A 22,204-nucleotide genomic window follows, 5' to 3' on the forward strand; every position below is an offset into this window, starting at 1 on the left:
TAAAGATATAACAGAATGAAGCTAAAATCCGTGATGTTTATACGGGGAAATACCGGATAAAAATAACTAGAGCTTGTCTAGATAGCCACTACTTCTCAGATGAACGTGCGTTTTTTTTAGAATAATGAAAAATGCATTTTGGGGTATTATGCAAACCTGGATGACAGGAACCACTTCCAATGTACGAAGATGAATAGTCTAAATAATAAAATGTAAGTACTTCTAATTTAAATTATGAAAAGACAGCTTTAATAGTGATAAAAACGTCGAAGTGTTTAAAACCTAGGGTTTGTCATTTTAAATAATGTAACTGTGTTTTATATTCATGAATTGATATTTACAAGGTGATCACGATGCTATACCACATATCTGAACGACAGAACCGTAACACATTAACGGTGTAATTTAGAACCGTAACACATTAACACAGTGTAATCTAGAACCGTAACACATTAACACAGTGTAATTTAGAACTGTAACACATTAACACAGTGTAATTTAGAACCGTAACACATTAACACAGTGTAATTTAGAACCACATATCTGAGCGACAGAACTGTAACACATTAACACAGTGTAACTTAGAACCGTAACACATTAACATGGTGTAACCGTAACACATTAACACAGTGTAATTTAGAACCGTAACACATTAACACAGTGTAAATTAGAACCACATATCTGAAAGACAGAACAGTAACACATTAACACAGTGTAATGTTTCTTTGAATATGCCGGTAAATGAAGGAACAGAAGTCTCAAGTTGGTGATGTAGGTTCTTGTATTTTCTATTCAAACATGAAACATGGTTAACAAGTTAACAACATCGTAACACAGATAATATGATTCTAGGCTCTTAGGTGAACAGTAGTTGAGACTGCTACTGAGAACCCCCATGGGAATGACAGCAAAGCTGCCTCCCTTGGGTCTACACTTCGGTTCTGTATATGGGTCTGTATCTTTCTGGGGTTTTTTTTGTTGTTGTTGAAAACTTGGGAATTCATCTCCTGCCAACAGTGTTACCATAGGCAACACACCCAGGTTAAGACCTATTTGTGAATTGTGTCGTTGGTCGGCACCTACCTATTATTTTGTTGCATGATAAATTGTAATCGCTAACTGCTGATATAATAATGAATAGGTTTGTTTGTTGGCAGACCGGGTATCAGCCGGGGGCATCAATTAAAATCCGTAGTGTGTCTTGATTGGTGTGAGTTAGTTTCACACTAATTGGTCTGATTGCTAGACCCTAAGTAACTTAAGTCTAAGTTATTGCATAATCGACAGATGACCCCATAACAATTAATTGTTTCGTATATGCACAGCTAAAATATAAATTACATTCGAATATAGTAGTAAATGTTATATTGTGACAACATTTGTGGGGTTTTTTAATTTATTGTCTCCAGAAACAAGAGCAATGTCAAGGTTGGGGCCTCGAATCATTACTGTACAAATGTATGCTGCATAACATTTATTTAAATTTATCATTTACAATTGTTTGTACTATATGAAATATACTTAATTTTCGTGCAACAGACTTCCTTAAATTGTAAATAGAAAGAAAGAAATTTGATTGACTTGGCAGGTTGTTCTCTTTCTGTTCGATGTGGTTGTTTTGTTATCGGTGTTATTTATGTTAAAGGGTCATACACATCTGAGATGATTATTGTTTAATAATTGATGAGTTATTAATACTAATACAAAATTATAATATCGCTTCAATATGGACGAGCCAGTGGGAGGTGTCACGCTACTACACCGACGTATATTATATATATATAGTTCTTCAATATTGACGAGCCAGTGGGAGGTGTAACGCTACTACACCGACTTATATTATATATATATATATATATTTCTTGCCCACTGGACAGGGTTATCCAGCTTTTGCACTGTATTAGAAAAATCTGTCTGACTCTAGGGCTAGATAAATCTGTTTGATCCGAGGGCTAGACGATTTCTACATACGCGTGACGTCATAACTCATGTTTTACAACGATTGACGTCATAACTCATGGTTTTCAAAATTCTGTTTGCCATTTCTCGTTGTATCAGTGTTATAAAAATATTTAAACAAATTAATATTTTTAACTTTATATTTATTGTTAAGTTGTTGCATTTTTATGTCGTTGTACAAGTTGGACTATATTTTTCAGCGAATGATTAAATGAGTTTCATTGTTTATAGGTGAAATGTTTATGAATCGTTCAACAATAAACAAACCGTACGTAGCTTACAAAATTAATGTTTTGTTACTGTAATTAAATGGGCAAGAAAAATAATTAATCACCGTTGCGAGGTATAGATAAGGCAATTCCAACCTTCGGGACAATATGTTTTTGTAAGGGCCTCGGTAAACCTCGGTTCTCACAAAAAACATTTTGTCTCTCCGTCCACCCGGCATCTGTCTAAACCGGCATTCTGTGTAAACCGGCACAGTTTTAAATTCCGTCCAGCTACCTTAATTTATTGGGATTAAAACTCTGTCTACACCGGATTCTGCCAATTCCGGACTTCAGATGCAAATTCAAGAACCATAGAACGGTTTAAGTGGTATTTAGCTCCGGCAACACCGGCACGCGATCTTACCTCTACTGTTTGCCTGTGGTCACCTTTTAAACAATGACGGCAGTTCCGCAGTAATTAGGACACCAAATAACGTGTTATGAAATAATCGCGCCTTTTTGAAGGCTTCATAAACAATAAACCACACCTGTTGTAATGGGTGTAGGTAGCAAGATAAATCGGATTATTATGTGTATGTGTTAGTACCTGCATTGCATGGTGTCGGCCCGGGATGTAGAAAATCCTATTTTGTGTAGTACCGGTTTGCCGAATTATGAATGTCCCGGGAAGTAGAAGGAACTAATTGGTTTACATGTTCTGCATTGCAGTGTGTGCCGTGTTTTCTTCACCAACGAAATAAGAAGCGTTATATTATAGCATTACTGTTCGGGGTAGCAACTGAGCACGCGCTTGTGTGTGTTTTATTTTCTTAAAATTATTATTATTGTTATTTCTTCTTTTTCTCCTCAGTTTTGTTTTATATTGCTCGTATTGGTCTCTACTGTTAAAGAATTACTGTCCTGGGTTGTATTTTACATCTCCTCACAACGCTGTACGCATTGTATTCCCCACCACAGGATTGAGAGGCTGTTGGTTTTTTGTTTTGTTTTAATTTTCCATTACGTCGTACGCGCAAAAAGTAGGACTAGCATCAGAATATATTGAAAACGATGATGTACAAAAGGTGGTAAGGCGTGCTTAGCCCTTCCGATGGTTCCGCTGGACAAAGTTTGGGACGTTTGGCCTGACACAATTGCCGACAGTTCCCAGGATGAAAAGGTAACATTACTGATGGACTACGCCACTAACACCTCGATAGAAGGACCACGAAGTCCAGAAATGTGGAATCACTTTGGCAATGACAGCCACCGGACAAATAACCATTTGAAAGGATGGCACCATAAAATACATCGCTCAGAAGAGTCATCCGAACATATTTGAGGTGGTAGGTCTATTGAAAAGTGAGCAGTCTACAGTGGAAGTTAACCTACAGCAGTTAGATGGTCACTGGCGAGCTCCGGCACGAAAACGAAAATACCGCACTGTCGATGCCACAATCCGGTCCTCGAAAGACGAGTTGATCAGCCACAACATCACAGACATGGAGTACACTGATCACATCGACCACAACATCACAGACATGGAGTAGACTGATCACATCAGCCACAACATCACAGACATGGAGTACACTGATCACATCGGCCACATCATCACAGACATGGAGTACACTGATCACATCGGCCACAACATCACAGACATGGAGTACACTGATCACATCGGAGAACTTTTGCATTTCAACTGAAAGCCGCGAGAATCAACGGAAAATGTTTTGCGTTCAAAACGAATCGTGGAACTGAATTATGGAAACAATTAATGTGTTTCTGAAGTTTGAATAAAAATGTTACGCTACTTTTAAATTGGATACTTTGTTGTATTAACATATAAAAATTAACAAACAGACAGACATAGATACAGAGCGACAGACACACAGACAGACGACGGACGGACAGACATATATCTACACCAGAGCCGTTAAAACTTAGGTTGGAGCCGATACTATTTTATATCATTTTCAAATTTATTTTATTGTATTTATTTGTAATACCTACAACCTAACCAGTGACACGAATTCTTAGTGCTACCAGGTAAAATGGCAATTAACGAGTACCGGGACGTAGATAGATGCTAATTAGTACACATCAACATTTCCGGCGACGTAGAATTCATTTTAAGACCATTTATACAAGTTTATCTACTTCCCGGGCCATAACCCATTGCATCATACCGATCTTTTTAAAATAATAAAACTATAAATTCAGACACCTGTTTCATACGATTTTAATCAATAAAATAACAGGACTGAACTTGCGTCCCAGCCCGCTTCTCACTGACGACCCGTTGTATTTTGTTTATCGTGAGTTTGATTGGTTTCTTAGAAACGCAAATAACTTTCGGGTTTATACCAATCACTAAAACAAGCATTACTTAGCCTTGCTTTTACAGATGTCTTACAGAGTTTATACCAATCACTAAAACAAGCATTACCTAGCCTTGCGTTTACAGATGTCTTACAGAGTTTATACCAATCACTAAAACAAGCATTACTTAGCCTTGCTTTTACAGATGTCTTACAGAGTTTATACCAATCACTAAAACAAGCATTACTTAGCCTTGCTTTTACAGATGTCTTACAGAGTTTATACCAATCACTAAAACAAGCATTACTTAGCCTTGCTTTTACAGATGTCTTACAGAGTTTATACCAATCACTAAAACAAGCATTACTTAGCCTTGCTTTTACAGATGTCTTACAGAGTTTATACCAATCACTAAAACAAGCATTACTTAGCCTTGCGTTTACAGATGTCTTACAGAGTTTATACCAATCACTAAACAAGCATTACTTAGCCTTGCGTTTACAGATGTCTAGCCTTGCGTTTACAGATGTCTTACAGAGTTTATACCAATCACTAAAACAAGCATTACTTAGCCTTGCTTTTACAGATGTCTTACAGAGTTTATACCAATCACTAAAACAAGCATTGCTTAGCCTTGCTTTTACAGATGTCTTACAGAGTTTATACCAATCACTAAAACAAGCATTACTTAGCCTTGCTTTTACAGATGTCTTACAGAGTTTATACCAATCACTAAAACAAGCATTACTTAGCCTTGCGTTTACAGATGTCTTACAGAGTTTATACCAATCACTAAAACAAGCATTACTTAGCCTTGCTTTTACAGATGTCTTACAGAGTTTATACCAATCACTAAAACAAGCATTGCTTAGCCTTGCGTTTACAGATGTCTTACAGAGTTTATACCAATCACTAAAACAAGCATTGCTTAGCCTTGCGTTTACAGATGTCTTACAGAGTTTATACCAATCACTAAAACAAGCATTGCTTAGCCTTGCGTTTACAGATGTCTTACAGAGTTTATACCAATCACTAAAACAAGCATTGCTTAGCCTTGCGTTTACAGATGTCTTACAGAGTTTATACCAATCACTAAAACAAGCATTACTTAGCCTTGCGTTTACAGATGTCTTACAGAGTTTATACCAATCACTAAAACAAGCATTACTTAGCCTTGCTTTTACAGATGTCTTACAGAGTTTATACCAATCACTAAAACAAGCATTACTTAGCCTTGCTTTTACAGATGTCTTACAGAGTTTATACCAATCACTAAAACAAGCATTACTTAGCCTTGCTTTTACAGATGTCTTACAGAGTTTATACCAATCACTAAAACAAGCATTACTTAGCCTTGCGTTTAGAGATGTCTTGCAGAGTTTCTAACAATCACTAAAACAAGCATTACTTAGCCTTGCTTTTACAGATGTCTTGCAGAGTTTATACCAATCACTAAAACAAGCATTACTTAGCCTTGCTTTTACAGATGTCTTGCAGAGTTTATACCAATCACTAAAACAAGCATTACTTAGCCTTGCGTTTACAGATGTCTTACAGAGTTTTGCTTGCTTTTACCAGAGTTTCACTCTTAAAACAAGCATAAAACAAGCACTTAGCCTTGCTTTTACAGATGTCTTACAGAGTTTATACCAATCACTAAAACAAGCATTACTTAGCCTTGCTTTTACAGATGTCTTACAGAGTTTATACCAATCACTAAAACAAGCATTACTTAGCCTTGCGTTTACAGATGTCTTACAGAGTTTATACCAATCACTAAAACAAGCATTACTTAGCCTTGCGTTTACAGATGTCTTACAGAGTTTATACCAATCACTAAAACAAGCATTACTTAGCCTTGCTTTTACAGATGTCTTACAGAGTTTATACCAATCACTAAAACAAGCATTACTTAGCCTTGCTTTTACAGATGTCTTACAGAGTTTATACCAATCACTAAAACAAGCATTACTTAGCCTTGCGTTTACAGATGTCTTACAGAGTTTATACCAATCACTAAACAAGCATTACTTAGCCTTGCTTTTACAGATGTCTACAGATGTCTTACAGAGTTTATACCAATCACTAAACAAGCATTACTTAGCCTTGCTTTTACAGATGTCTTACAGAGTTTATACCAATCACTAAAACAAGCATTACTTAGCCTTGCTTTCATAGATGTCTTACAGAGTTTATACCAATCACTAAAACAAGCATTACTTAGCCTTGCTTTTACAGATGTCTTACAGAGTTTATACCAATCACTAAAACAAGCATTACTTAGCCTTGCTTTTACAGATGTCTTACAGAGTTTATACCAATCACTAAAACAAGCATTACTTAGCCTTGCGTTTACAGACGTCTTACAGAGTTTATACCAATCACTAAAACAAGCATTACTTAGCCTTGCTTTTACAGATGTCTTACAGAGTTTATACCAATCACTAAAACAAGCATTACTTAGCCTTGCTTTTACAGATGTCTTACAGAGTTTATACCAATCACTAAAACAAGCATTACTTAGCCTTGCTTTTACAGATGTCTTACAGAGTTTATACCAATCACTAAAACAAGCATTACTTAGCCTTGCTTTTACAGATGTCTTACAGAGTTTATACCAATCACTAAAACAAGCATTACTTAGCCTTGCTTTTACAGATGTCTTACAGAGTTTATACCAATCACTTAAACAAGCATTACTTAGCCTTGCTTTTACAGATGTCTTACAGAGTTTATACCAATCACTAAAACAAGCATTACTTAGCCTTGCTTTTACAGATGTCTTACAGAGTTTATACCAATCACTAAAACAAGCATTGCTTAGCCTTGCGTTTACAGATGTCTTACAGAGTTTATACCAATCACTAAAACAAGCATTACCTAGCCTTGCGTTTACAGATGTCTTACAGAGTTTATACCAATCACTAAAACAAGCATTACTTAGCCTTGCTTTTACAGATGTCTTACAGAGTTTATACCAATCACTAAAACAAGCATTACTTAGCCTTGCTTTTACAGATGTCTTACAGAGTTTATACCAATCACTAAAACAAGCATTACTTAGCCTTGCGTTTACAGATGTCTTACAGAGTTTATACCAATCACTAAAACAAGCATTACTTAGCCTTGCGTTTACAGATGTCTTACAGAGTTTATACCAATCACTAAAACAAGCATTACTTAGCCTTGCTTTTACAGATGTCTTACAGAGTTTATACCAATCACTAAAACAAGCATTGCTTAGCCTTGCGTTTACAGATGTCTTACAGAGTTTATACCAATCACTAAAACAAGCATTGCTTAGCCTTGCGTTTACAGATGTCTTACAGAGTTTATACCAATCACTAAAACAAGCATTGCTTAGCCTTGCTTTTACAGATGTCTTACAGAGTTTATACCAATCACTAAAACAAGCATTACTTAGCCTTGCTTTTACAGATGTCTTACAGAGTTTATACCAATCACTAAAACAAGCATTACTTAGCCTTGCTTTTACAGATGTCTTACAGAGTTTATACCAATCACTAAAACAAGCATTACTTAGCCTTGCTTTCTTAGCCTTGCGTTTACCTTGCTTTCATACAGATGTCTTACAGAGTTTATACCAATCACTAAAACAAGCATTACTTAGCCTTGCTTTTACAGATGTCTTACAGAGTTTATACCAATCACTAAAACAAGCATTACTTAGCCTTGCTTTTACAGATGTCTTACAGAGTTTATACCAATCACTAAAACAAGCATTACTTAGCCTTGCGTTTACAGATGTCTTACAGAGTTTATACCAATCACTAAAACAAGCATTAAAACAAGCACTTAGCCTTGCTTTTACAGATGTCTTACAGAGTTTATACCAATCACTAAAACAAGCATTACTTAGCCTTGCTTTTACAGATGTCTTACAGAGTTTATACCAATCACTAAAACAAGCATTACTTAGCCTTGCTTTTACAGATGTCTTACAGAGTTTATACCAATCACTAAAACAAGCATTACTTAGCCTTGCGTTTACAGATGTCTTACAGAGTTTATACCAATCACTAAAACAAGCATTACTTAGCCTTGCTTTTACAGATGTCTTACAGAGTTTATACCAATCACTAAAACAACAGCTTTTACTTACAGAGTTTATACCAATCACTAAAACAAGCATTACTTAGCCTTGCTTTCACAGATGTCTTACAGAGTTTATACCAATCACTAAAACAAGCATTACTTAGCCTTGCGTTTACAGACGTCTTACAGAGTTTATACCAATCACTAAAACAAGCATTACTTAGCCTTGCTTTTACAGATGTCTTACAGAGTTTATACCAATCACTAAACAAGCATTACTTAGCCTTGCGTTTACAGATGTCTTACAGAGTTTATACCAATCACTAAAACAAGCATTACTTAGCCTTGCTTTTACAGATGTCTTACAGAGTTTATACCAATCACTAAAACAAGCATTACTTAGCCTTGCTTTTACAGATGTCTTACAGAGTTTATACCAATCACTAAAACAAGCATTACTTAGCCTTGCGTTTACAGATGTCTTACAGAGTTTATACCAATCACTAAAACAAGCATTACTTAGCCTTGCGTTTACAGATGTCTTACAGAGTTTATACCAATCACTAAGCCTTGCTTTTGTCTTACAGAGTTTATACCAATCACTAAAACACAAGCATTACTTAGCCTTGCGTTTACAGATGTCTTACAGAGTTTATACCAATCACTAAAACAAGCATTACTTAGCCTTGCTTTTACAGATGTCTTACAGAGTTTATACCAATCACTAAAACAAGCATTACTTAGCCTTGCGTTTACAGATGTCTTACAGAGTTTATACCAATCACTAAAACAAGCATTACTTAGCCTTGCGTTTACAGATGTCTTACAGAGTTTATACCAATCACTAAAACAAGCATTACTTAGCCTTGCTTTTACAGATGTCTTACAGAGTTTATACCAATCACTAAAACAAGCATTACTTAGCCTTGCTTTTTACAGATGTCTTACAGAGTTTATACCAATCACTAAAACAAGCATTACTTAGCCTTGCTTTTACAGATGTCTTACAGAGTTTATACCAATCACTAAAACAAGCATTACTTAGCCTTGCGTTTACAGATGTCTTACAGAGTTTATACCAATCACTAAAACAAGCATTACTTAGCCTTGCGTTTACAGATGTCTTACAGAGTTTATACCAATCACTAAAACAAGCATTACTTAGCCTTGCTTTTACAGATGTCTTACAGAGTTTATACCAATCACTAAAACAAGCATTACTTAGCCTTGCTTTTACAGACGTCTTACAGAGTTTATACCAATCACTAAAACAAGCATTACTTAGCCTTGCGTTTACAGATGTCTTACAGAGTTTATACCAATCACTAAAACAAGCATTACTTAGCCTTGCTTTTACAGATGTCTTACAGAGTTTATACCAATCACTAAAACAAGCATTACTTAGCCTTGCTTTTACAGATGTCTTACAGAGTTTATACCAATCACTAAAACAAGCATTACTTAGCCTTGCGTTTACAGACGTCTTACAGAGTTTATACCAATCACTAAAACAAGCATTACTTAGCCTTGCGTTTACAGACGTCTTACAGAGTTTATACCAATCACTAAAACATTCATTACTTAGCCTTGCGTTTACAGACGTCTTACAGAGTTTATACCAATCACTAAAACAAGCATTACTTAGCCTTGCTTTTACAGATGTCTTACAGAGTTTATACCAATCACTAAAACAAGCATTACTTAGCCTTGCGTTTACAGATGTCTTACAGAGTTTATACCAATCACTAAAACAAGCATTACTTAGCCTTGCGTTTACAGATGTCTTACAGAGTTTATACCAATCACTAAAACAAGCATTGCTTAGCCTTGCGTTTACAGATGTCTTACAGAGTTTATACCAATCACTAAAACAAGCATTGCTTAGCCTTGCGTTTACAGATGTCTTACAGAGTTTATACCAATCACTAAAACAAGCATTGCTTAGCCTTGCTTTTACAGATGTCTTACAGAGTTTATACCAATCACTAAAACAAGCATTACTTAGCCTTGCTTTTACAGATGTCTTACAGAGTTTATACCAATCACTAAAACAAGCATTACTTAGCCTTGCTTTCACAGATGTCTTACAGAGTTTATACCAATCACTAAAACAAGCATTACTTAGCCTTGCTTTTACAGATGTCTTACAGAGTTTATACCAATCACTAAAACAAGCATTACTTAGTCTTGCTTTTACAGACGTCTTACAGAGTTTATACCAATCACTAAAACAAGCATTGCTTAGCCTTGCTTTTACAGACGTCTTACAGAGTTTATACCAATCACTAAAACAAGCATTGCTTAGCCTTGCGTTTACAGATGTCTTACAGAGTTTATACCAATCACTAAAACAAGCATTGCTTCGCCTTGCGTTTACAGATGTCTTACAGAGTTTATACCAATCACTAAAACAAGCATTACTTAGCCTTGCTTTCACAGATGTCTTACAGAGTTTATACCAATCACTAAAACAATCATTACTTAGCCTTGCTTTTACAGATGTCTTACAGAGTTTATACCAATCACTAAAACAAGCATCACTTAGCCTTGCTTTTACAGATGTCTTACAGAGTTTATACCAATCACTAAAACAAGCATTACTTAGCCTTGCTTTTACAGATGTCTTATAGAGTTTATACCAATCACTAAAACAAGCATTACCTAGCCTTGCGTTTACAGATGTCTTACAGAGTTTATACCAATCACTAAAACAAGCATTACTTAGTCTTGCTTTTACAGATATCTTACAGAGTTTATACCAATCACTAAAACAATCATTACTTAGCCTTGCTTTTACAGGTGTCTTATACATAGTCCAAACGTTTGGTAAATATGACGTTTTATTTACGTTGGTATTTTTCTAATCAATATATCGCAAGAACTGTAACTCTGGACGAACTCTGTCTACACTGTCATATTTTATCAGTCTCAAGTGAATCCTGTTTAGACAGAGTCCACTATATATATACATATACAGACCTCGTTACAACGACCGTCGTTACTACGACATTTACACCATCTGACCACAACTTGTCGGGAACAAACGTACATCAGTCTTATTCTGTTCATTACATCGGAATTCAAACCTTCCGACACCGACAGAGCAAATTGGGAACAAACATGCATCCGACATCTGAATACACCTCTTTACAACGACATTACATAATCACAGATACCGTAGCACATTGGCAGTACACTCACAGCCACTTAGAATCATTGATCTCGTAGTGAGCCGACTGTGTCACATGCTGTCTGCGAAAGCTGTAGACATGTATTGCTTTTGCAAATAAACCTTTTGTTAACCAATAAAATCTTCTATTTTCATGATATTTTGTAAACGAAACAGGTACCACATCTTAGGCGTCTTTAACCAAGCAATGATTAGACTGACGGTGAATGCGCCTTGTTTAATATATTTAATGTGTTTTTAACAAATATATTTAATGTATGTACGTGTATTTGTTGTTTTTAATAATGATTGCAATGTGTCGTAAACTTATATCATTGCGATTAATTCCATGGCGTGAGACCTAACTCTGTTTCGCAAGTGTTACGCTTAAACGGTATTATATGACTGGTAGTTAGTCGATACTATGGCGACAATTCTGTCATGTGAGTTTTGAGTTGAATAAAACCTTCGAATAGGCCATTTATTCACTTTTCATTACATAATATATTAATTATTTAAATGCTATTCAGTTATCAGTTAATATTAATTAGTATTGTTTGTTACGTTATTTTGGCAATGGACTGATGGAGATAACTCATACCAATTCGATACACCGGCAATTTGGATTTAACGGCAAAGTGACCCTGGGACGAACATGGTGGTTGTAACGAGGTCTGACTGTATATATATCTATCTATATATATATATCTCTATATATCTACACACACATATCTCTCTCTCTCTCTCTCTCTCTCTCTCTCTCTCTCTCTCTCTCTCTCTCTCTCTCTCTCTCTCTCTCTCTCTCTCTCTCTCTCTCTCACACACACACACACACACACACACACACACACACACACACTAACTAACTAACTAACTAACTAACTAACTAACTAACTAACTAACTAACTAACTAACTAACTAACTAACTAACTAACCAACTAACTAACTACTAACACGTCACCAGAATGCAGTGGTGTGTATCCAGGGTGAGTTTTAATAGCTCACTGGATCATTGAATATTATTTGGTTGTAAGCATGATATAATATGTTAAAATGAAATTAAATGGTTAACTGAGGATTCATTTTTGTGCGTGTCCTGGTTTCCTGTCAGGTTTGGTTTCAAACTATTTAAAAGAAATAACATAGTCGGCTCCACCAAAATGATTTCTTAACTCCTGTTTTTATGTTACCGTTGGATGTGATATTATTCTTTTATTTCCAGAATTATCTAACTCATCGCCCATTGTATGCATTGGTCAAACAGAAGATATCAAGTCGTCACGTCAGAGAGGTAAGAAAACATCAGTCATAGAAATGATCATGACGAAGACGACCTTATGATCATCACGGTGATAATTTTTATGATTGTGGTGATGATGATGATAATGATGTGATTAATTATTGATAAATTGTATTTATTAATTGAAGAAATATAGATATAAAAAGAGTGTCATCTCCACTCTTTCAACTGCCAGTTGGTATGCATGATTTAAAACTGGATAAATGATATTAGCAAACTGACCAAAAACATTTGACAATATATAGAAAAATTAATTTTATTTCTTGGTGTTTGTTTCTTTGGTGTTTGTTTTGGGAGATTGGGTGTGTGGATTGTTTAGGGGTTACGCAGTCAAAACAAACAGAGACTCAATGAATATGCTGAGTTTTGTATTTATTCTTTGACAAATTATGGACCACATGTGTATAATTTACCTTCACTTGATTAATGGTGTACAGACATTAATTGAATCGTGGATATTATAATTTACCTTCACTTCATTAATGGCGTACAGACATTACTTGAATCGTGGATATTATAATTTACCTTCACTTCATTAATGGCGTACGGACATTACTTGAATCGTGGATATTATAATTTACCTTCACTTGATTAATGGCGTACAGACATTACTTGAATCGTGGAAATTATAATTTATCATCACTTGATTAATGGCGTACGAACATTACTTTAATCGTGGATGTTATAATTTACCTTCACTTGATTAATGGCGTACAGACATTACTTGAATCGCGGATATTATAATTTACCTTCACTTGAATAATGGTGTACGGACATTACTTGAATCGTGGATATTATAATTTAGCACAATATTATAAGTTATGACAATATACCGGCCTCGGTGACGTCTTGGTTAGGCCATCGGTCTACAGGCTGGTAGGTACTGGGTTTGGATCCCAGTCGAGGCATGGGATTTCTAATCCAGATACCGACTCCAAATCCTGAGTGAGTACTTCGCAAGGCTCAATAGGAAGGTGTGTAACCACTTGCACTTGATCCATAACTGGTTCAACAAAGGCCATGGTTTGTGCTATACTGCCTGTGGGAAGCGCAAATAAAAGATCCCTTACTGCTAATCAGAAAGAGTAGCCCATGTAGTGGCGACAGCGGGTTTCCTCTCAAAATCTGTGTGGTCCTTAACCATATGTCTGACGCCATCTAACCGTAAATAAAATGTGTTGAGTGCGTCGTTAAATAAAACATTTTTTTCTTTTTTTATGACAATATTTAAATATCATTTTTAGCTTTTTGTTTTGTTTGTTCTTTATAGACCATCTGATAAAGAAAATAGACGACGCTCACCAGGTATTTATAAAAACTGAGGGCTTTAAACATGCTAGAGATTACTTGGGAGATGAGCATCAACATCAGTTAATACTTCTTGATGCCCCAGGATGCGGTAAAACAACTATATCTCTTATGCTGATGCGAGAATACATAAAGAAAGACTACAGCTACCATTTCATAGACTCTATAGACAACTATTGTAATATTGTCGATATGGTGGACACTAACACATCAAATATCTTAGTATTTGATGACTTTTTTGGAAGAAGTGGATTATTTGACATTGACAAGTGGATAAAAGTTCTGAGAGATCTCGATGTTATGTTTATGAAAGCAGCTGAAGAGACATCACAAAACGTAAATAAAACTGATCTGAAAGTTATTTTCACTTCACGTGGTTATATTTTCAAGAAGTCTCAACCCTACCTGGACGAATATGCAAACACGATCATGAAACAATCAAATGTGGTTGATTTGTCAACATTTCATCTAAACGAAACTGAAAGAAAGGATATGCTGTTAGCTCACTGTAAAGTTGTAGAAGTAGCAATGCAAGATGATCTTGTTAAAACAATAGTGAATCAAACTGAAAACATTATTGGCTTTCCGTATTGTTGTAAGATGTTCCAAGTGGACAAGATGTTTCAAAGGCACCCTGAAAAACTTTTCTCTAATCCCTTTGTCTACTTCAAGAAAAATTTAAAGACATTACTGCTATCTGGAAATAATCGAGAACAAGCAGCAGCTTTGGTTCTAACAGTTCTGTTAGATGGAAAGCTTAAGGTGCCAGATCTATATCCACAAACACGGAAACGCCCTGACATGGAGAAATATCTGAACTGTTTAGTTCATCTCAGCATGCCTAACATGCCAGAAGAGATTATCAAGGGTGCAAAGTCTCTGAATGGTACATATTTAAACATTGAACACAAAACGTATGTCTTCTGCCACCCAACACTGTATGACGCCATTGCATGTATTATGGCAGAACATTATCCAAACGTTGTTCTACAGTACTGTACAATGAAGTTTATACAAGAATTTCTTCAGCTACAAACAAAACGTGAAGAATACACAGGTGTATCTTCATATGATTACAGTTGTTCTGTTTCTATTCCTATCGAACATTCAGACATGTTTGCTTGGCGTTTTGCCAATGAAATAAATCAGTGCAACTATAGTGAAACACTTCAGCATGATGTTCTTAGACAAGATGATTTTGTTGACGAACTTATTGAAAAACTTATAGAGGAAAGTACTTTCCCAGAGATGTTTCACAAAACTGACAAAACACATGGTCAGTGTTTCCTATTTTGGGCCACTCTTCTTTCACCACCATACATTGTGAAAATTATATTCAAGAACAGTAACTTTGAGGAACGTGAATTACTTGAAGGATTTCTTGGATGTGCCAGAAGTGGTAACACCAGATCACTGGATGTCCTCGCTGAAAACTCTACGAGCAGTTTCATCCGTGGTCATGTTACATCAGCAACCATTGGAGATATACAGCAAACGGAATCGAATGCAGAAAAACATTTAAAGTCACTGTCTGTTCCAATTGAGAAACAAAATGAGTGTTTGTCAAACAATCCTTTTGTCGGTGCCCAAAACGATGGTCTCTTACATCTAGCTTGTATCCATGCCCACTGCGATGTTACAAAAAGGCTTCTGAAATTAGGATGTCCAGTAGATGCTCTTGGTGAACTTGGAAGAACTCCTTTAATGTACGCAAGCAGACTTGGCCATTACGAAGTGGCTGACATATTACTGAAAGCTGGTGCCAATATTAATATCATAGACGAAGAAGGAGCATGTGCACTTCACCTCGCTGCTCGTGGCGGGCACATTGATGTGGCAAAAATATTCCTTGAAAACGATGTTGACATCAACGAAAAAGGAGAACACAACAGAACACCCTTGTTATATGCTTGCAGATACGGATATGTCGAATTTGTGAAGTTTTGTCTAGAGAATAAGGGAGACATGAAGTTAAAGTGTCAAACAGATTCGTGCTTACATCTTGCATGTAAGTCTGGTAGTATCGACACAGTGAAGATTCTTTTAGATAATGACATTTTGCCAAGAAACAAAATGTTGGACATTAACGAGCCAGGCCATTTTCGACGTACTCCTATCATGTATGCCTGTCTTCATGGTAAAACTGATATAGTAAACTATCTGATGACGAATGGCGCTGAGTTGGACACTCTAGATGAGAGAGGAGAAAATATCATTCATATGGCGGTACTCAGTGGGAATGTCGAGCTGGTGAAAGAACTTCTTTCATGTTCTAAAACACAGCATTTGCTCTCCAGTTTAAATGGAAGCTCCGTTTTTGAAAGAGCAAGTGCAAACGGACGCTATGATATGCTGAAGTATTTCATTGAATCCAACAAGAAATTGGTTCCACTGTCACCATGTCTTATTGTAGCGTGCTTTAAAGGACACATGCCAATAATTGAGATGTTGATTGATATCGTTGATGATGTCGATTACAGAGGCCATAAAGGTCGTACTGCTTTGTTGACTGCTTGCCTGGGAGGCCAGACAGAAACAGCACGATTCCTTATTTCCAAAGGAGCCGACAATACCCTCCTTGATGAATTCAATGACAGTTGTTGGAAGCATGCCTGTGATAGTGGAAAAGTGGATTTAGTATCATATTTGCTAGAACATTCAGAGTTTACTGTAGGAACTCCGTGCCAGAATGGCATGACTTCATTCATGATAGCCTGTAGAAGGAACCACACACAGCTTTTTGAGTTTCTTGTTGAACAGGACACATATGCAGTGCATACACTAGATACATTTGGATCGAGTTGTCTTCACCACTGCTGTACTGGACGTCACGACAGTACACTGTTACTGGAGAGATTGGTTGCTCTGAACCTGGATGTGAACTGCACAGATAACAACGAGAAAACACCTTTGATGCAAGCATTCCAAAATGGTTGCATAGAGATAGTACGATGGCTTGTGGAGCATGGCGCCGATTTGTGTCTAACAGATAAAAGAAGGGGAAACTATTTGCATTATGCGTGCAGGTCAAATAAGGTAGAAAACATCAAATTTCTCCTTCATTGTGGATTTCCCGTCAATTGTACTGATCAGAAAAATAACACACCACTCATGGAAGCCTGTTTCAAAGGAAACTCTGATGTGGTCGATCTTCTTCTGCAAAACGGTGCTGATGCCAACAGACAGAACACATCCGGTGAGACATGTGTGGGCGCAGCTCTCAAAAAGAAACATGAAACGGTTCTACAGGTCTTGGCGAATTATGGCTTTAATACCAATATATAGTCAGTTTGTTTTCAGACACCAATTTAGACACGACACCACTATTTGTAGTGTGGTTACTTCTTGTAGCAGCTTAATATAGTCTGGTTTAGGAAATAGCTCCTCATAAAAAAATACAAAATCCTGATAGGCATTTTGAAACCTTTCTTTGATGATTACAAGTAGGTGGACCTCTGTAATATTTAAAGATAATTCCTCAATCAGCCGTGTAACAATATCGTCATGTGTCCGCTCCTCGGCAAAGATAATTCGTCAATCAGCCGTCTATCAATACCGTCGTATGTTGGCTCTTCAGCAAATTAGCTGACAGTTAATCGTTGATGGTGATCCAATTCGAAACCAGGGTCGCCAGTTTACATAAAAGATTACATTTCTTGAAGTGTAGCCAATGGAGTGTTATTGCCAACTCTGTTTGAACGTTGTTGATTGTCACAATAAACGGTAGTTTTCAAACTACCCATTGCAAAACGTATGACAATACACGATGCGATGACGATAAGCGGCGCTAATTGCAGCCAAAATGTTAATGAGTGCTATTCTTTTCTGTTGACTACCTTTGATAATGACGCTTACCATCCTTCGGCCTGCAGTGCTGTTTTAAAATTGAAATTTGTTTGTTTACTAACATATTTATTGTACAAAGAACAAAATAATTGGGAACAAGTTCGACAATATACTTCGCGACGTATATTACATAGCTGTAAGTATAAACTATATGAATACATTCAAGGATAACCAGTGGAAGGAAATGTATTATATACAAAATAATGTGAAGGGGGAGGGAGGGGGGAACGATGCAAAAGATTACACAAATAGTACATCAGTTAAACTCGCTATCACATTTACAATAATCCTTATCGTAATTAAAATAATACTTTATTAATTATAACAATGAGTTTTTTAAATATATATTTGAACATAAGTAAATATTTTTTTATTTATTAGCATCGTTTAGTGTGCTTCGACCATATATAAAAGTAATAACAGTAAATGTAAATCTATTGTTTGAAAATGCTGTAAGGAATTACATAGTATCTGTCTCTGTTGTTCATATATATTTTTTACAATGAAGAAAAAAGGGTCTGTGGTAAGTCCACATCTGTACAAATCGGCGTTTAAAGCGCTACATTCATGTCGTAATTTTGTATATAATATACTTTCTATTCTTTTTCCACAGGAAAAATAATGTGGAACTTTATTTACCATTGATGTTACTGCTTTCTGAAAGACGATATTGTTTTACACTTTCTACCTGCTGGGCTTAAATTATGCCATAAATCAATTGCTGAATAAATAGATGATGTTTTTAATAAGCAGATTCTAGCAAAAGGTGTAGATATGTCCTCCCGATTTGTTAACATATAAGGAACCCTTTCTTCTAATCTTTGTGGAATACAATTAGTTAAGAAATCAGGAGTCATTCCTTCCATTACTTTAAACATTGTACACAGCCTTTTTGTTTTTCTCCTTTCACTAAATGTTGTAAGACTGGTTTCAATATATAGCGAATTACGTGAAGCTAATTTAGGCATGCCAGTGATTATTCTTGCAGCTTCTAGTTGTACCTTTTCTAAAATATCTGCGTTTAATTGGGAACAGCCATCCTAGACCTCTGAACCATATTCTAGGACGGGACGAATGAAAGTACTATATATTCGCATTAGAGTTTGACGATTTAATAAGTCTGTATTTCCTTAATACTGAGATACTGATGTGCATACATTGGCATGATTTTGCAAGCAAGGTTTTGATTGGTCGAATGAAAGGTCAACTGGACATGAGCTCAAACGGAGTGATGTTAGATCCACAGGTAATAGTAATTAACCAGTGGAGCTAATTTTAATTAGATTGATCATTAGGTCGAATGATAGCAGTGCGATGCGGTATACTATTTTAATGTGATTTTTAATTATAGTTTCAAAATTGTTGCATGCAATATCAACATTTTCTGGATTTTCAAATATTAATTGCCATGGTTCATCGTAATTTTTATACCAGCCAATCAGTGGCTGTAGAAGCAAACTGCACACTGCAGAGATCGAAATAATATTACCCCGTATATTTGAGCGCAGATGGGTAATAATTTCTGATCGCTAACAATCGCGGATAACCGTATAACGCTACTCTCATTGATGTCACATATATTTGTGATAAGAATTGGGTCAATAAGTGTCGCACTGTTCGCTGTTGCACGTGTCGGGGTGTCAATTACATTGAACAAGCGTTTGTGCATTATTAATTCGTGCAGCTTGTTTCGTTTTGACGAGAGTAAATCTTGACTGAGGTCACCGACAATAATAATGTCGCACATACCTACATCGTCGGTGTTGTATTTGGGCGGTATACCACGCATAATAGAAGTGATTTGTGTTTAAGTTTAATTTTTACCCATATTATTTCGTCATGAGGCGTTTCAATGTCGTATCGTCGTGTATAGGTTAGATGTGAATCGACATAAACTGCGACATCCCCTCCGTGATTGTTACGGTCTCTTCGGTACTGTTCGTCATAGTGATCTATCTTTATTTCCTTATTGGATACCTGATTATCAAGATGGGCTTCGGTGAAGCATAGCATATGAAAGTCAATAAGTATTTCGGAAAGTTTTGGTATGTATAGTTTATTGAGTAAGCTACGTATATTTAAGTGGAAGATTGATAATTGTTCATAATATTCAATGTTTTAGTTTCGCCCGGGATTTGTTTCAACATAATTGCATAATAGAATTAGAATGAGAAGAAGAATTGGGTTTGATATTTGTGACATCTGAAGTATGTAAAGACAAGTAATGAGAGATGTAGCCATGGATATGGAGAAACAGACTTGAATTCTACGAATTCATCGAACATGTACGAACTATCAAAGTTAAATGTGGATCGAACGTGATAACTCCATGATCTCATCCTAATATTGAAAAGCCCGACAGACGCTCTGTAAACTGCTATGTCATTACCCATTGGGCAGTTTGAAAATATTAATATATTCCTTTATACAGAGGCCAGGCAGGCTGGTCAACATGAAGATGAGAAATTGGTGGATCTTTGCACGTGGCGTGATCTTATTGTAGGTACAAAGTTAAGGAAAGGGATAAGGAAAGTATTAACAAGACGTTTCAACACAAACACATATATCACAAGGAAAGACAATCCTCGTAACTGATCTAGGTTTCAATGGAGTAAACGTCAAGGATGAAATAATCCCCTGATCCATTTAAACTTTGGTACTGAGGGCAAAAAGGCCAGGGTTATATGTCTACCCTGTTATATATATATATATTATTTGTGAGTTACTATATCTTATTAGATTTAGTGTGTTTAGTTTTATTTAATAGTACTAATTTTAACATAACACTGTTTAACTAGCAAACGTTTATATTATATTGCTACCTTTATTGCCCCTCCCCACTATATTTGTTTACTTCAATGTGTGACATTTTTAGTTTCCTAATACTTTATCTTCGAACAGCACTTTATCATCTTACTTGGTTTTTCCATTCATTTATTCAGTGTTCGAGATTACAATTGTTGGGTAGTATCCCAGATGGATACCAACATTTTAAAATCTTGTATCCTACCTGAGAATTTAGTATCCCAAAATGAAATTCATAAATAACATCATTACAAACTTGAACGACACTGTTACTTGACTTCACCAGTAAATGACGACTTTCATTGTTTCAGCGAAAAATAAAAACATAGGATTAAAAAAAAAAAAAAAAAAAACAATATTATATGGTATCCCGGTGGGATACTGGGTTATTGAAGTCTGGTATCCAAAATTAAATTCTGGTATCCCCGGGATATCGGGATACCGTTAATCTCGAACACTGTTTATTGCAAGGCCTTTGTGTACAAACAGTCGACTCTTAGCATTATTGTACGTAATTTTAACTATTATGTTTAACGTATTTGTAAAATTTACATTAGTTAGTTATAATAATGGCTTGTTAGAATAGGTTTTCATTATGAATTAACAATAGTTTGAACTCTGTTGGTTGGTATACACACGCACACACACACAGGCACACACACACACACACACATACACACACATACACACCCACACACATACACACCCACATACACATACACACACACATACACATACACACACACACACACACATACACCCACACACATACACACACAAACACATACACACACAGACATACACACACACATACACACACACATACACACACACATACACACTCAAACACATACACACATACACACACAGTGAAACTCCTCTAAACCGGACACCCTCTAACCAATTAAAAAATCCGGTTTTATGAGGTATCCTGTTTAGAGAGGTTCTGTTATGTATAGATATTTAAAAGGGCCCATGAAAAACGTCCAATTGTGAGGGGAGTCCGGTTTACAGAGGGTCCGGTTTTAATAGGTTTCACTCTGTGTGTGTGTGTGTGTGTGTGTGTGTGTGTGTGTGTGTGTGTGTGTGTGTGTGTGTGTGTGTATACATATATTAAAGTAGCTTATTAGCAAAAACACAATACAAGTAGCGTGTTAACAAAATTTTTATATAAGTAGTTAGTATATTGACTAAAATCAATATAAGTAGCTTAGTGACAAACACTCAATATGA

The 22,204-nt window shown here is 36.0% G+C and overlaps 1 protein-coding gene across 1 annotated transcript in view; it reads left to right on the forward strand.

Moving 5' to 3' along the window:
• LOC121373126 overlaps window positions 1-21,724 on the forward strand; it is a 53,134-nt gene extending 31,410 nt beyond the window's left edge. Inside the window, exons 6-8 of the mRNA XM_041499577.1 lie at window positions 3,532-3,714; window positions 12,894-13,003; window positions 14,283-21,724. Coding sequence (XP_041355511.1) covers window positions 3,532-3,714; window positions 12,894-13,003; window positions 14,283-17,605 — 3,616 coding nt within the window. The 3' untranslated portion in view covers window positions 17,606-21,724. The remainder of the gene's footprint in view (window positions 1-3,531; window positions 3,715-12,893; window positions 13,004-14,282) is intronic.
• The last annotated feature ends 480 nt before the right edge of the window (window positions 21,725-22,204 follow it).

The sequence above is a fragment of the Gigantopelta aegis genome, chromosome 5 (assembly GCF_016097555.1).
Source record: "Gigantopelta aegis isolate Gae_Host chromosome 5, Gae_host_genome, whole genome shotgun sequence".
NCBI classification, from domain to species: Eukaryota; Metazoa; Mollusca; class Gastropoda; order Neomphalida; family Peltospiridae; genus Gigantopelta; species Gigantopelta aegis.